At 40.7% G+C, this 16,199-nt stretch overlaps 1 protein-coding gene across 4 annotated transcripts in view; it reads left to right on the top strand.

The window, feature by feature from the left end:
• Positions 1-285: 285 nt before the first annotated feature.
• mef2ca (myocyte enhancer factor 2ca) overlaps positions 286-16,199 on the top strand; it is a 31,448-nt gene continuing 15,534 nt past the window's right edge. For all 4 annotated transcript variants that reach the window (XM_074690191.1, XM_074690189.1, XM_074690190.1 and 1 more), the window contains exons 1-3: positions 286-424; positions 10,881-11,040; positions 14,460-14,663. In XM_074690191.1, the coding sequence (XP_074546292.1) occupies positions 10,987-11,040; positions 14,460-14,663 (258 nt within the window). In that variant the 5' untranslated portion in view covers positions 286-424; positions 10,881-10,986. The remainder of the gene's footprint in view (positions 425-10,880; positions 11,041-14,459; positions 14,664-16,199) is intronic.

Genomic DNA, 16,199 nt, shown 5'->3' with positions numbered 1-16,199 from the left:
ATGTATCATTTTCTGAGTTGTAGCTTTAAGTGTCCATAGTGAGGCAGTGTTGAGTCTGATTTGTGAAATAAATCTGTGGCTGTGATTTTTACAGTTTGTAGTTGTGGACCTGTTGAAAATAAGAAATAAAATAGTAAAAATCAGTATTAAAGTGATGAAGTAATTGTTTCAAACCCCTAAAGTGGACAAAAGTTTAGTTTTGTTCCTATTTTTAATCAGACTTTACTTCAAACAAAATCTCTCACGATCCTCCTCTCCTGTTTGTTTCCTCTCTGCGCGCGCGCGTGTGTGCGCGTGTGACGATGCCGCCTCCTGACGTCCAGGTGCTGACAAGCCTGAAGAAGCGCGTGCTCCCGGAGACTCACGGATGGACTGAACCGCTGGACGGAGACCCGCAGGAAGAGAGACGAGACCGAGCGGAGAGGTAAGATATGTGTGTGAGTGAGTGTGTTAGTGTGTGTCAGAGTGTGTGATGCGGGGCGTGCGGGTTTGACACGCCAGGAAACAAACACACAAGCGGGATAATCCTCCTCGAGTCTCCGCGTGGGTCTTTTCTCCAACTGGTCAGATCAAGTGAGGAGGAGCCGAAACACCTCTGGAGAACTTTCTGTTTCAGGCTCGTGCTCCGCATTTGTTCTGACCGGGAGGATCAGGGAGTCAGAGCCCAGAGCTGAGGCTCATGTAACGGACTGATCGCTCCACTTCCCCCGGCAGAGACTCGTGAGGACACTCGGGAAGTTTTCAGAGGGGAATGAAAGTGCGGGTGTTGTTTTTCTGCAGCCACAGCGGGTAAGAAGAGCAAACACGACTGATACAGGAGAGAGAATAGAAACTTTGTGTTTGTTGGAGAAGGATATATTATTATTAATTTTGTGTGTTTCAGATAGTTGCAGTTAGATTTCCTCTTCCTACTCACTTTCCAGTCTGCGTCAACATGAGGTGTTGCCTTAATAATGCAAAATAGTCAGGGCCGGTTTGAGCAATTTGGGGGCCCTGGGTGGACTTTGAAGGGTTCCCACTTGTGCCCTGAAGACTTTTAGTCTTAAACATATGTAAAGTAAGCCTATTAACATTGATATGCCCGATTATCATAAAAAACAACATGCTTTTAATCAGGACCTCTGTCCACTAACAGCATTTTTTTTACGTTGGCAGCGCATATTTCAAATCGAAGCTAAAATTGCTTGCTGATGCTGATTCTAGAGGAATAAGCATCCTGTCCAGAAAATAACCACACTTATTTTCCAGAGAGAAGTGAAAGAGAAGTTGAGCTTGTGCAAGCTTCCTGTGCAGATAATGCTGTTAATGGACACAGGCCCTAAACGTAATGAATGCCAGGGTTACGATTTATGACAGAGCAACATTAGCAATTCAAAGTGGTATAAAAGCATTAAAATACTGGCACATTTAATCCAATTTTTTTCCCCAGAAGTAATAGTAGAAGTATCTTTTAAACTCTTTCATTTTGAATTTTAAATTCTTTTCATTTTAAACTTAAAATAGCCACCCAAAGTCATACCAACACTTTAAGATACTCCAGAAGTAAGAGGAAAAAAAACAAGTGCAACTGTTGTGGCTACTGGGATTAAATGGATTAAAGCTACTGTGTGGATCTTTTAGTTTCAGTTGACAATGGTGCCCCCTGTGGACAAAGCAGTTCTCATGTTTTCCAAAACCTCAACCCAATTTTAACGATTAAATGTTTCACTTGTTGCACAGTTTTGCTAGGGAAAATGCACAAAGGGATAGCAGTTTTGCTAACATGCATCAAAATACATTGAAGTATTCAAACAAGGTGCAAATGTTCTTATGATGTGTTGTTCTAATGGACGGGGATTAAAAATTGACAGGAGCTTTAATATTCACTTTGATTTAATATTTTGTTCAATCCCTGATGTTGAACATTTATTTCTGTGACACAGCAGCTTATATCTAAGGGCAAATTTTTCCAAGTTCACCAGAACTCTAAATTTATCTCATCTTGTTTTTTTGACCTTATCTTTTCATCAAATGAAAACATGTTTTGACTGTTTCTTTCTGCTCAGATGGGCTCTTTTATGTCTTAAGTTTCCATCAGGGTGGCTAGACACGTCTTTGGCATCATTGTACAACTTTTATAAAAGCATACCAATGTCGATAACAGCAGATGTTTTGTTTGAAGGTGTGTTGCTCTTGTTTGATGATGATGTCTGTGTGTCGTTTGCGTAAGAAGTGAGCTTAACCTTCAGTAAAAAAAAGTGCCTTAAGTCTGCGATTGTGTTGGTCACAAACAGACAGCTCCATGTCTTACGTATTAGTCCTCATTAACAATTAATTATGTCCCAGTACTCTTTGGTGTAAAATTTTGTAAATAGCATGATATAATGTAAGGCAAGGCCACTACGAGCACCCATCCTCTAAATGTCAAAAAAGCCAGACCTGTGGCTTCGAAAACAGTTGTCCACAAACTGATGGGTGTATCCCTGGTAGCTCTGTCCACTTCTTTTTTATAGGCTATGCTTCTGTGTGAATGTGGCGGAAGTCAAACATGCTTTTGCTAATTTGTTGTCTAAACTGTTTACAAATCTGCGGCGTCTCTGGCTCAGGAGGAAGAACCGGTCGGCCGCTAATCACAGGGTTGGCAGTCCAATCCTGCGCTCTTCCTGTCCACATGTCAAAGTGTCCTTGGGCAAGACACGGAACCTCAAGTTGCTCCAGATGGTGTGGTTGAACTGAATCTTTGGGCGTTTGGCGCCGAATTAGCTGAATTAGCTTAATTAGCTGTTAGCATATCCTGTTTTCAGTGCACCAATATATGCACATGAAACTCTAACAGGAGTTAAAATGTGCTTTTTTGGAAGGCAACTTCTGCATCTATGGATGTTTTCTTCCTTAAGCCAGGGGAAATAGGTGTATCCTGTACAGAAGAAGCTGCAGATGTTGCATGATATCGCTCGTATGCTGAGCATGTGTCCCGGCGTCTGTGCCACAAAGTGAGTCACTTTTCTGCGTATAGAGGGGGGCATCCCTAACCAAACCACATTTATCAGATCAGGTTTCCTGCCTGGATGTCTAAAAAGAGACTTCACTCAGACTGTTTGTTCTTTTTAAAGCAACTTTGAGCTTTATTTACATGTTTTTCCTGTCTCCTTTTACACAAACACGACCCCTTCACTTTTATTCAGGTACTTTCCTCCATTCACCCTGAAGGAGAATCTGTGTTAATGTTCTGATAATAATAATGCCTCCATCGCAAACACTCCATAGAGGACACTTTATACTCCTCCCCACAGAAACAAGAGATGTTCACAACACATCATGAAGTAGCCTGCAGTGAAAATGTCTCGGACAGAGGAAGGCTTGTTCCTGTCATGATACAGTACGCCAAACGTTGTGTACAGTATGTATTCTTTGATTGTCATGTGGTTGTTCGGCCATAAAGAGTTGTAACTCTGAAAAGACTGATCTTTGCACCCACTGTGGTTTATTAAAGAGATAATCTGTGTCATTACATTGAAGAATAAGTCAGTTTAACTAGAGATGTAACGTGTCAGAGTTCATGGGGTTTACACAGATAAGTCGTCAATTCACTGAACTGCTCATTTTACATAATCCATCTCCGTTACTGAATATAATTGGATGTCTCCTTCCCTTTAGGGACCCAGCGTTGGTCTAAATTTGGATCCTGTGTTAGTTAACTGGCATGTTGTACACTGTGTACACTGTTTTTTACATGCAGGGAGCTTGGATTTTGTTGGAAATTGGGAAGAAAGAGGGCTTAGAGTGAGCAGGTTTGAACCCAGGCTTCCTGCTATGCGGAAAATAGATCTACATGTGAGAAAAGCTGGGTCTCTATTTCAGTATGGTCATCTTGCCTTTACTAGAAATGATGGTCAAAGTAGCAGTTTATCTTCTTTTATTTAGAATTTAAACAAAGTATTTGATCAAATATTACATTTACTCCCGTTAGAACTGTTTTAGCAAGAATGTCTTCTTTGAGGGACACTTGACAGACTTTGATGTGAAATATAGAAACCTTAAAAAGACTGATGTGACACAGCAAACTGTTTAAGGAGCAGGTATTCAACCTTCCCGATATAAATTAATGCTGGATGTTGAGACTAGATTTGCAAATTTTCAAACCACTACATGTTCATAAGTCGAAATCTTTCTGTAAACTGATCCAAACACTCTGAGCGCCAAACTACCACAGAATATTAGGGGTGCATTATCCCTTCACCCCAAGATCGTCCTGTCATAAGTATCAAAGAGGAACAGTTTTCCAAGCAGGAAACTAGCCTCCAACCAGCAACTTGCCAAACCTGTTTAGGTATTATATTTCAATTTAGTTTTCAAAGTTCCTGCTTAAACTTATGCAATGCTGAGCACAAGATCTTAACAAGAGCTTTGTGAGATTTTTCTGAAAATGATGAGGTCACAACTTAAGGATCCACATCACACAGTGGAGGGATGGGGCCTCAAATATAGAGTACTTCCCAAAGCTACACCTCTAACAGGCCTCCAGAGGGCTGGCCAATCAGAAAGAAGGGGGCTTGTGGAGCAGAGAGCCCGAGTTATGAGTTTTCTAAAACACCAGTAAGAAAAAAAATTAGATCTTTTTTCAGTGAGCTGTGAATCATACTGTGAAGATACTATGAGGGTACCAATGGGATAGAATTAAGACTAAAAAAGCACAATACCCCCTTCTTTAAAATCAAGTTTGTAATAAGTAACCTCCTTGGGTGTCTGCTGTCTTACAACCAAAGCTTTATGGCGCGACCCCTGGAGTTATCTTCCTGTAACACCAACACAGGTGGCAGTTTGAGTAATTGATGATACTGTTACATCTCTATAAATTTAAAACTCAAGCTGGTTTTTCCAACTCTGCTTTTTCAAGAAAACAAGCACAGTATTGCTCATCTTGTTGTTAGCCAATGCTAACTGCCCAAAATACTGTCGCTAACCAGCAGCTTAACATTAAATCATAGGACAACTTTTAAGCTCTCTATTGATTAAGAAATTTTGAACAAAAACGGTGCTCTAGCTTGTTGGCAGGCTCTTTCCACCTATTTTTTAGGTTTTGCATTAAGTTAGTTAGTGAGCTGCTGGTGGTAGCTTTGTATTTAGCACAATGATACATGAGTGGTGTCAGTCATTATATTTAACTCCCTGCTTCAAAGAAATGTATCCACGTATAAAAACAAGTTAATCTAGTGTAAACTTATCTTATAAATATTTTTTGTATTCTGATTCTCTTGGTTTTCAGTCTTTATGCTTTGCTGAGTTAAAAAGCAGCTGCACACTTTCGCAAACTGACATGTGAGGGGCATTTAGGTATATTCTTTAACTCTTAAAAACACCAAATTCCCCCCAAATCTCTAAGGCTTTTTCTGGTGTGTTAAAGCATTTTTTGATCTGTCTGTTGAGTAAAAGCGTTCCCCTCCTGGTACAGAGGGTCTAAGGGGTTAATAGAGTCAGACGGGACCACTCACTGTTGTCCACCTTTTGACTGTGAGCCCATATGTAGGAGACCTAACACCCTCCTCGACCACCCACCCTCCCTGGCTCTCCGACACCGAGACACGCAGAGTGTCCTGCCAACGAATACAAGGGCACTGCCACATGTCGCCCATTAGCCCTCCGCCGTGCGCTGCATTCACACACAGTCTGTACATCAACATATGCAAACAGGCCTCCACAAACTCTCCCTCTGCAGGTTCACCGTGTTGGAAAATAATTGGCACGGGAGCAGCTGAGGACTGCGTGAGATGGCTGATTTCCATCTCTCCCTCTGTTCACCAGTCGCTCTCTGTCTGTGAAACCAGAAGCCGCTCGTATTGTTGTTTGGGGTAAAAAGTTCATTCTTTTATTTTTGGAGTCCTTCTGCTTTACACTCAGCCTAAAAATAGCACGGAGGTTTGTGCACGTGGGCGTGTGGAGGGTGAGCAGTGTGGAGATTTGCTGTCATCCTGGAAAAGATCAAACCCTGCATTAAATCATACCTACAGATAACAGCACACACCCACGCACTGATTTTTATTGTTTTATGCAATCTTCTCTCAGCTCCTCACGTCTCGGTTTGGCCTAAAATTCCCTTCACGACAACATGCTGAGTGTGCTCGTCTGCAGGAGCTCTAAATTTAAACCATGTTGATCCTTGTTCTGTTTTCCTGAAGCGAGGTAGGCTCACAGGCAGCGTGACTCAGACACTAGATATTCATGTAATGCTCACCGGCTGGCGTGTTGCTGCTCGCTGCAGATCGCTGCGATATTATCACGCCGCTCCACTTAATCAAAGTGTTTGGTTTTGTTGTGGCAAAACACATCAATTATGACTTCATGTCAGAGGCTGTCAGCTCAAATTCAAACATTACTAATGTGGAAAAACAAGGAGCAGAGCGTCACACAGAGGAGGTGGAATTACACAATGCTGCAATCAGCAATTACTGTCACAAACTCACTGATCTTTACTTCATTATCTGTATCAATCCATTACAGCTGCAGTCATTTAAAGGGAAGAAGCCCAAAGTGCTTTTCTCTGTTTGTCTGTTTTTTTTTTTTGACCGACAAGACACAATGAAATGATAGTTTATGAGTTTAAAATCAATCAAAGAGAGAAGACTTCCTGATTTTAAAGAGATGCGAAGAAAAAACTTTGTCGTTTGAAATTTTAAAAACATGTTACTACCAGGGAAACATTAAACTTAGACTGCTAGCATTTTTTTTTCATTATCGCCTCTGTCTTACCCAAGATTGAAAATTATATGTATGAATTGACATAGGGTTAGTCTTTAACGAAACCAAATAGGACCACCTTTGATTGTGACACTTGAATGCCCACACCATAAGGCCACTCTGCTTGAGAATCTGTGATGCAATTTCGTAGCACAACTTTTTAGCACTACTCGACAACACAACTTTGAAACACCAGTTTGTCTGGTAAATCTTCAAAGGTGTTTACCAACATGACTTTGTCATTTAGTACAGCAACTTCAAAACCTTTGCAATGGCAATTTGTAGTACTATTCTAAAACCTTACATGGTATCGCGTCTTGGTATCAACCCTTTGTATCAACGCCCCTTCATAACCACACTATAGCACTCTGAAATGCTGCCTAATAACAGGACTTTGTAACGCCACTTTAAAAAGCACTTTTTATTACACCTCAGAAAGCCACTTGTTTGGCCACTCTGTAAAATTATTGCCTCATGTGACTTCATAACCCAACTCCATACCACCACTTTGTAACTCCACTTTGTACGGCAACTCCATATAGCCACTAGGGGTAGGAGAAAAAAATTGAAAAGTGCTATCAGGATTTTTTGTTTGATGATATCAAAATAAGGATTCTTGGTCAAAAAAAGTTTTTTTTTTTTTTTTTTTTTCCAATTTCAAATTCTTCATTTCAGTCTTTGTTTATAAACTGGATTGGAAATAGTTACCACAGAGGGTAAAATGTTCCTCTCTGACTCACGTGATGTGCATTTCATGGAAAAATATGGTTCCTGACATAGTCTGTAGACATTATCATCCTCATTTAACTTTTTCACTCAGTCTGGTGTTTAAAAAAGCAAACTAAAAATTGTAAATACCGAAGAATCACAATTTTAATTGAATCGGCATCCCCAAAAATTGTAACAGTATGGAATCACTAGAACAGTATATCGTCCCAGCCCTAATAGCTACTCTGAAACTGTAGTTCATAAAATAGAATAGAGTGTACAATATTAATCTCCAAAGGGGAATTCATGAGTTAAAGCAGCATAATAGTGCAAAAAGTCCATCAATTGACAACAGCTTGACCATCATTCTCCAGTCAGCCGACACCTCCACAGGGTCCAGGACTACGCTAGCTTTCTTCACCAGTCTGTTCAGTCTCATTCTCGTTTTCCACTCACAGCAGTTAAAATCCTTCAATTTGGTGTTACTGTCTGGTGTTAGCTTTGTTAGCCATGTCTCTGTGAATAGCATGATGCTATTCTGTACATGTGATGCCACATGCAGCCCAGAATCATTTTGTAATGCTACCTTGTAACCCCATTTCAAAATCCCACTTTGTAATCCAGTTTCTTGATGCCACCTTGTAACATCACATCACAACACCACCTGAAACTCTTGATGAAGTCGTTTCTGTGTCCAAAACAAACTAAACTGATGTCGTGTCAGACATGTTTTTCTCTTACGTCAGTCCAGGTGTTTGGACACTCTGCTCATCACAAAAAAAAAATCTGAAAGAATATTTTTAAAGCACAACAGAGCAGCTGATTGGCAAGTTTTTGATAATCTTAACAATGGAGCACTATGGCACAGAGGAAGAAGACACACACACATACACTCTCTGCACTTGTTCACAGAATGAAAAGCTGCATGTGACATCTCTTTGTCAAGGCCTCACAGCAGCATTGTTCAGCATCTGTGTTGTTTTCTTCTGCTTGTTTCCTCGCTCTTCCTCTCCTGGTAAACATGCTGTTGTCTGGTTGCTGTTGAGGAGAAAGTAATGAGAGTTTTAGCAGCTCTTGGTCTCACTATGATCAGTTTACTGTTGTATTTGGATGTTGTGGTCACGATTGGAATAAAATTTCCTCACGGGAACTTCACATTAGTAACATTTGCTTATGTTTAGGGAAAAATCCTTACCTGCAGAGAGAGGAAGGGAAAGAAATTCTTCATCACAGAGCAAAAGTTCCCCATCAAGCCTGGAAACTAAACATGAATCTTCACCTTAACTTACCTCAGACTTCTTTATCAGCTGGATGTCAGGATGAAAGCATCTGAGGCCATGTTTACACAACAGCATTTCACCCCAAAAAGCAAAAAACACAGTTAAAAAAATCTGCGTTTGCATTGAAACTAGGGCTGGCCAATCACAGGAAAAGGGGGTTGTGGAGCGGGGAGTCTTAAAGAGACAGCAGCTATAACACAATATTCCGATAGGGGTTAAAATAAGAGTTTTCTAAAACACAAGGGAGAGATTGTATAAGCTGTAAATCATGTAAATATACTACAGGGACACTAAAGAGACAAAATAAGGACTTAAAAAAAAAAAAAAACAAAACACCTCTTCTTTAACAGGTAGTTGGCAACAAAATCCAGTAGTTTCCCGATAGTGTGTAGCAGAAAGAAGAATTTCTTGCCAACGAGGGAGGCGGAGCTAAAAGTGTGTGACATCACATGAAAATAGGAAATAGCTGAGAGATGACTCGATAAATTCGGTTTGGAGTTTAAATGTTTAATGCAATATCTAACAATTATGCAGTTTTTTAAGGAGTTTGCAGTAACAGGCGACAAAAATTTTATACATGTAACACTTGAACTTCTCACTGTTTTTGGCACTTTGTACACTACATAATGAGAGCACTCCCCTGTGGCTGCTCTGGTTTTTCATAATGTAACTGTCAATAACTATGAAAGTGATGATGATGATGATGAGGTAGATAAACAAAAAGAGAAGCATGTGAGAGGCTGTTTGGGCCTGAAAGGAGCACCACGGTCATGATTTGGCCTCTCTTTGTTCAGAGAGCACACCTGCGTCATCCTCTTACGTCTTCACGAATCCCAATTTCATTCTCCATTTCCTCCCGCGTGCCTGCGGGCTGGCAACTCCTGAAAGCAAGCACGGCTCTTTTTCTCTCTGTCTCTTTCTCTTTTCTCCTTCGTCCCGCTGTGATGACAGCGACCGAGCTGCCAAGAAAACCTGCCGCATGTGTGTGTGTTTGTGTGCGTCTGTCTCACCGTGTGTGAACATCCAGTTAACACCGCGACCCAAGCTCTTAAGCTCCACTTCAGTAGCGACACACGGGTCACATGGCACATACACACACACATACACACACACACACGCGAGTGCACGCACTGATCGTCCTGCGCAGTATAACACAGATTTTGTCACTTCTTGGTTGGGTGTTGTGGCACAGCTGAGTTTCACAGGTTAGCTGAAAACCTAACAGCTGAGCTTGTTAACATCAGTAAACACCAAATCAAGGCTGTTGTTTTTGATTTTGTATATTTGTGCACCAAAAAACATTCAGACAAGGTTTTCTTTTTTACTAGAATATAATAAGTCACTTGAGTCATGAAGGAAAGCAGTTTGAAGTGAGGTGTTGACCTTTTCTCCCTGAAAACAATTTAAATATCCGAATTTGACCTCCAACTCTTGCTTTTAAAATCTAATTTCTGTTTGTAAATTGAACACATTATAATCTCTTCATCTAATTTAACGTCGCTAAAGAAGCAGTGCAATCAAAAAAAGCCATAAAAGATCTGTTTTTGTTGCTTTTCTGGAAACATCAGATACATTCTTCAGGTTTCCTCCTCCTCAAAGAAACCTTTAAACTTTAAGAGTGTTTTAACCTCGGTTAAAAACAATTAACCTATCAGTCGTCTCTAGGATAAGTTTATTTCTGTCTTAATTTGTTGTTTTCTTTTATTGAGTAAAGCCAGAATCCTGTCCGCAAATGTGGTTCCTCAAACCTGCAGATGTTTTTAACCCACCAAAACTGTGGCGAGGCTCTTCTGTGTTTGCATGCTGACATGCCCGTCTGTTTCACTTCCTCCTGAGGGTACGGTAACCCCCTGAGGAAGCCGTGTCTCTGGGTGTGTCAGGGGGATACAGGACAAGCATTCAGACAGATAAAACGTAGCCTGTTTGTGCGTGCACGGCGGTTAAACTCTGCATTATATCATGACATGAAACCCACGCAAACCAGCTCTTCCCAATTAAACGTTGTGTTCATACATGCTTCTGTTTGTGCTCCATCACCCTGGACACGCCACCTCCAAAGGTGTGACACAACCCGCAAACTAGTTTATCCTCTCCGTGTCATCCGTGTTCAGACGTGTGTGTGATGTTTTGGTTCACTGTGTTTGACCCTCATGTTTCTGTTTCTGTTTCTGTTCGCAGGATTCAGCAGTTTGGGTTCGAAAAGTGAAAAACAGCGAAGAGCTGAAAGTCGAGTAAAGGATTCAAAAGAGACGACGAAGAAAGGAAAAACGACAAAATAGCCAAGATGGGGAGAAAAAAGATTCAAATAGCACGGATTATGGATGAACGAAACAGACATGTGAGTATAAAGAGGAGTTAACATCTTTCAAACGGGCACATCTTACACCTCGAAGACCTGATGTTACCTTTGCAGCCTCAGGAACAAGTCAGGACAGCAGTCACACAAAGTCAGAGAGCTTCAACGTGCACTGGGTTTATCCCACAAAAGAAACAAATCTGAAGACAGAAGCTGCTGCAGATTTATTTGCTTCATGTCGTTTGCACAGATTTGTTTGTCTTATTTGCATCTTTGCATGTATGAGGAGTTTCTTTTTAGATAACTGAATGACTCTGTCAGACTCTTCCCTTTTTTACCTTTTGAATACATTTCATTTTTTGTGATTTTTAACTAGGGATGCAAAGATCCAACTTTTGTGTTTCCGATACAATACCTCGGTTTTGGTATCGATGAAACCAATCTGATGTAATGTTTAAATGTCTACCATCAAAACAATTCTTCAAAATGTACACAACTTCTTTTCAAATGTAAACATTTACACCTGGATCTGCAACATGGATCTCCGTTCACCAATTCTAATCCAGCTTTGAGGGGCACCGATACATCGATAACTGGTACCAACGGCCGTTATCGGTGCATCCCTGTTTTAAACTCTCCTAAAAAGCATTGTGCTAACCTGGACAAACTCTGATTAGTTAATGTCTGAAATTTGCAGACAAGGCAAAGGAACTGAAACACATGGTCATTTGGGTGTCAGCAATTTCACAAAGCTTTTAGGAGGTATAGCATTGAGTTTGACATGAGAATATATGACCTGTTTTAAACATTTTGCCAAACTTAAAAGGCCAGCTACATGAATACTGTATCAAATTTCAGAAATCTACCAATTGGTTTTTCTTAGCTTCATCTAAAGAGGATTTTGTTCAGAATTTTAAGGAGTGGTGAAAAACATCAGGACAGAAGCAGGTGATTTTTTTTTTTTTTTTTGCACGGCATGGAAGCAAACTGTGGATTCAAGACTGGCGGCTCAAATCACGGGTTTGCATCGAGACAGGAGCACAAAATTTGGTGCATACATTCTTGTTAACTGCAAGTATATCACCACCAGAAGTTAAGCTGATGGGATGCACAATATCCCTATGAGGAAGATTACATGTTGGTTGCAGATATAAAGCTGCATTGATTCTTCCTTTTTTTGAGACAGTCTTTGGAAAGATCTGCTTTCTCTGATGTCTTTTAGTGTTTGAAAGAAGTTCTAAGAATTATTTTGATAAAATTCCTCAAAGAACAATACCCCAGTCATCAAAGATCGATGAGTGTTTGTGTCCAAGGGGCTTTAGAAACTTAAAGTTAGTCCTCGAACCACAATCACACCCTCAGGGACAGAAATACACCCTGCTGCTCCTCACACTGATGATATAACATCATATGATCCTCACAAGCTTTGATCCACTCTACCAACCAAAGAAGATATCACAGACGAGGGCTCATCACCATGAAGACTTCTCTGCATTTTCACCCACAAACACACACATATTTACACACACACATTTAGAAACTCAAGTCATGTCTGGGGGAGGGGTTCTTCTCTTCCTGTTATGACAGGAAATGCAGGCACATGTGCTTCCTGACCCCTGCAGCAGCAGGGCAGGAGTGACCTCATAGTAGTCCTCTACTGTTAGACTGGTGCATGTGTATAAAGAAACGTACAAGTGTTTTTAGTTTATCACAACCGGACTCGAATGTGTTCCAAAGTTTAAGTTTCATTTTTACGGTGACAGATTTATAGCACCCAAGTTTTAAAAGCTTTTAGCAAATTCCCTTAAAAAAGGTCAAACAAGAGGTGAGATTGTGCAACTTTGACCCTTTGTGTTTATCTTAAACAAAAACACATGCACCCATTTTCAAATTGACCTCCTTCTTTTTAATCTCAGTTATGAACCAAAGGTGAAAGACATCCTCCTCTCAGTACCCACTCTGCTTTTCCTCGGGCAGACATTGATTACTTTTTTATAGTTAAAATCAATTTCCAGACTCTTACAACTTCCATGAATTGTGCAATCCATTACAGTGAACACCAGGTGTGCTTTTAGTTACATTATTAATGTGTGGTAATGCTGTTTAAGTGCCGTTTGATTTTAATGGTCTGCGCTGCTTTTTCCTCATATGGTATAAAAATAAAAGGGAACTAATGGAAGCCTGGGAGCGCTGACAAAACACCTCCAACTTCAGGAAGAGTTGAGTTTAAAGTGTGAGGTTGGATTACTGGAGCTAAATGCTAAATCAGAATGCTAACTGTCATCTATTTACTTTGTAAATATTAAATTGAAGCAGGAGATTAGTTTAACTGGGGCAAATGTGTGTAGATGGATGGATGGTTGTTTTTTTCTGTATGTCAGCCCTTTGATGACTGGCGATCAATCTACGGTGTATCCCAGAGCAGGATCAGGAGATTAGACAATGGATTTTGGGGATGCAAGAATATGAACAGGTTTAATCAAGCAGGAACCTCCGTTGCTGGTTAACAAAGCAAATCCAGAAGTGCAAAAAAAAAAAAAAAAAAGCTGCAGTTCCGCAAGTGTCCACTTGAGGCTACCTTGAAAAGTCACGGTGACCCCTTTAGAGCCTTTTACAAGAACTATCAGGCCTTTGTACTTTTCATGACAACAGTTAGTCAAACAGTCTCTTTTTGTATAATTAGGAGCGTAATTGTATCAACTGACAAGAGGACATGTTGAGCTGGTCAAAAAACATTAAATGACAGTTTGATTTTTGAAGACATAATGAATATGCATCAAAAATCATGACCTGGACCGAGACGTCACTCAGGTTATGTCCATATCTTTTACAGTTAGCACGTGAATTCACAACTGTTCCATGGTTAGCAGTGTTGTCTCAAAATGAGAAGGTTCCTGGTTCGAATCCCTGTACGGGTTCTCCCCAGGCGTCCTCCAACAAACAAACATGCTTTCCAGGTGGATCGATCCCTTTCCTACTTCCTCCTAAGTGTGAGTGCATGCATGAAAGGTTGTCTGTCTCTACATATTGGCTTTGTGATGGACTAGCAGCCTTTCTAAGGTGATGTCTGCTCAAGGACAGGCTAGGCTCCACCCTCCAGTCATCCTGAATGGGACAACCATTACAGATAATGGATGGATATATTGAACGTGATTTACCATCTTATCTGAAATACTACGATTCCAGCAATTATATTCCTACAAAAAAGGGATCATAAACCAAACTTCAAGGCATTTTCCAGGTTATTTCACTTAAAGCCATACATTTTGCCATCTAGGTGGAGCTATAAGACATGTGCGATGGTCATCAATCTTTTTTCTCCAAAAAAGTAACTGTAACCTCCAGGTAAAGTCAGAAGATGGTATAAGTCAGTTAGTTGTCTCCTCCGAAAACCATACATGTTGAGATCTAGAGGAAAAACTAAGTCAGCACTGATGAAGCCCTGTCTCTTTCCTCTCCAGGTGACCTTCACTAAGCGTAAGTTCGGTCTGATGAAGAAGGCATACGAGCTGAGCGTGCTCTGTGACTGTGAGATCGCCCTCATCATCTTCAACAGCACCAACAAGCTGTTCCAGTACGCCAGCACCGACATGGACAAAGTTCTGCTCAAATACACCGAGTACAACGAGCCACATGAGAGCAGGACTAACTCAGACATCGTGGACGTGAGTAAATATACGGCAAACACATAAAGAAACTGGCATTAGAGCTGCTACATTTGATGAAGTGATCAGTCAATCGTGGATGAAGCCAGGTCAACAAACTTAAGGTTTCAAATTTTTGGGGGGATTTCTGCTTGATGGTAGAATATCTCCAGCTTTTTGGACCATTTGGTTGGAAAAATAGCAAGATATTTGTAGCTGTCGTTGTAGGTTCTTGAGTTTCAAAGCTACTTTTTTCTCTTCTTTCAAACACTGAATGTTTTTGATGTATCTTGCTTATTAGACTGTTTTTGCATCTTAACAAGGATGTTTAACATCACTTGTTGCAGGCATGCTGGGAAATCTATTGTATTCCTGTAGATTGAGCTTTATTGTGTTGCGAAATCTTGTGTTGGGTTTAGGAGGGTTTTTTTTTTTATTTTTTTTTTTTAGAGATAAGAGAACTTTACGGCCAGTAGGATTCAGCATTGGCTACTGCGTCAACATCTGTACCAGTTAATCAGGCTCAACAAGACGGAGATAAAAACATTGTATGCACACTAAACAACAGCAACAGAAGTTACAAGTTGTTTTCCAGCTATCAAAAACTGGTGTATCAAGTATTGCTTCTGTTGTCTGTTTTTTGCGAGTTAGTGTAAAGCTTCTTTGGAGGTAAAATCTATGAATGTCAAAAATGCAACGAGTTTGAAGAATCAACTTAAAACTACAAATTAAGATGCATCATATTATTTTGTCCGTTGTTTAATTAATCATGCTTGACCTATTTATTGAACCATAGATGAAGTTTTAGATGCACAGCTTCATCCTCAGCTGTGTTGATGTGCGTCTGCAGCAGCTTTACTCTCAGGCTTTGCACCAACCTGAACCTTGGTCTGTCTCCACTTATGTAACAGCTTCAGGAGAACACAATAGCAAGTGTATGCCTGTTTGGACACATGCTAACACACACACACACGCACACACACACACACACACACGCACACACTGTGGACTGAGGCTAAGCACGACATGTCAACAAGGTCAAACTTAAGCTGTGAGGAGTCAAAGATCAGGCAGAGTCTGCTGCTGCTGCTGCACAGACGAAGAAGAGGAGCGTAACATTCATTCTTGAGTCCCTTGTGAGTCATCTTTTATATTTTTGATAAAAGCTTTTTGGTCCATTAATGATCAGGTCACACACTTCAGCCTGGTCATGGACGATGAGACACGTCTGCTGACCTTTAAAGTAAACATCAGCTCAGTGTGTGTTTGTGTGAGCACATGTTCGTCCTGTATGTGTGTCCCTACCTGAGCTTTTCCCTCCACGCGGCTGACCACATGGACTCTTGGCCAGCCCCGTCAGAACCAGGCTTACTTCCTCTGTAATCCCACATAATCTGCTGCAATCCCGTTTAGCTCGTTACTCTAATCTGCCGAGCGGCCTCCTCCTCATCTTTGCAGAGGATCCCCACGGTGCAAACCAGCCGGGTTACTTACTGTCAATTACAGCATCCACAATCTCCTCCTGTCACATTTACACTCTTTACTTCCTTTTTATGA

This window comes from Halichoeres trimaculatus, unplaced genomic scaffold (genome assembly GCF_033239565.1).
Source record: "Halichoeres trimaculatus isolate MK-OKI-2021-1 unplaced genomic scaffold, fHalTri1.1 fHalTri1_scaffold_16, whole genome shotgun sequence".
NCBI lineage: Eukaryota > Metazoa > Chordata > Actinopteri > Labriformes > Labridae > Halichoeres > Halichoeres trimaculatus.
The sequence above is the reverse complement of the archived record's forward strand: the minus strand, read 5'-3'. Positions and strand labels throughout refer to the sequence as shown.